The sequence below is a fragment of the Emiliania huxleyi genome (genome assembly GCF_000372725.1).
Source record: "Emiliania huxleyi CCMP1516 unplaced genomic scaffold EMIHUscaffold_2806, whole genome shotgun sequence".
Lineage (NCBI taxonomy): Eukaryota > Haptophyta > Isochrysidales > Noelaerhabdaceae > Emiliania > Emiliania huxleyi.
Window position 1 is genome coordinate 3,010 of NW_005199919.1, and position 1,131 is coordinate 4,140.

General features: G+C 60.1%; 1 protein-coding gene across 1 annotated transcript in view; it reads left to right on the top strand.

Moving 5' to 3' along the window:
- The window catches only part of EMIHUDRAFT_254868 (hypothetical protein), a gene marked incomplete at both ends in the record, with an annotated part of 2,544 nt that extends 2,232 nt beyond the window's left edge, over positions 1-312 (top strand). The window contains one exon of the mRNA XM_005776207.1: positions 271-312. Within this exon, the coding sequence (XP_005776264.1) occupies positions 271-312 (42 nt within the window). The remainder of the gene's footprint in view (positions 1-270) is intronic.
- Between the last annotated feature and the right edge of the window lie 819 nt (positions 313-1,131).

Below are 1,131 nucleotides of genomic sequence, written 5' to 3' on the forward strand. Positions count from 1 at the left end.
GGCAAACGAAACAAGTTCAACCTGCTTCTCCACGAGACATTCGGCGGCGGCTTCTCGCCGCCTGCAGTTGCAAAGATCAACCGCCTTGCGCGCAAGGCTCAACGCTCGGGCGTTGACCGCACCGCGTACCCTCCCCACTCCCGCCTCTCATTTGTGTCACACCACGCGGAACGCATCTCCATCGCTTCGGTGAAGGGGGTGAACCGTGCCATCCTCGATCGCCGTGCTAAGCTCGCTTCCGAGCTCTCACGCCGCGCGTAGGGCCCCTAGGGGCCTAGAGAACACAACCCCCTCTCTCTTTTCTCCCAGTAAGCTAAAAGTACGTACAGTCGTATCGAACGGGACGTCCATCGGGGTCGCACACGCGTGCGACACAGACCTCCCACGGCCCCGAGCAGCGCGCACACGCGATTCGGCGTCTGGGGACGTACAGCTGGGGTGGAGACGCTGTCGTTACGCAGCCGCCATGCCCACGCTATCGTTCCGCTTCTTCCTCTGGCGCCGGCCTCGCGCCCCCGCCTGCCAGCTGCTCGCAGAGCTGTCAAGTGTTGGCCCCCGTCCAACTCAAGATCTGGTTGTGACAACAAAGGTCTTGCGATGAGCCACGAAGGCGATCTTGGTACGTCGCGCATCGGGTTGGTGCCAGACGAGATGGCGTTCACGATGCACTTATCAGGTCGTTGTCGCGCAGGAGGCGGTGAATGTTGGAACTAAGAACTTTTGGCGCAATTGGCGGCGTGCGGGAACGGTTTTGAACAGCGGTGCATGGCTTGATGACGCGGGTACGGGCTTGCAGCGTGCCTCTCGTGGGTTGATTGAGCAGGAGAAGGGCGGTTAGTTGACTTACGCGCATATATGTGTACAGTGTCTACGTGTCTTCAACCACCCACAGTCGAGAGAGAGAGCGCGTTCGTGCGGTTGAGCGAGGCCGGTGAAGAGATAGAAGCCGGTGTATGATGTGGCTGCTCGACAGCTCAACCACCCTCTCGGGGGAAAGAAAGAAAGCAAGCAACAAAGAGAAAACAGAGAAAAGAGCCGGGGGGGAGGGACGATGGTCAGTTGTGAGCTGTGATCTGTGAGGGTCCGCCCCGCAGGCGCATTTTGTATACCGAGGCGGTGCCCGGTGCCGAG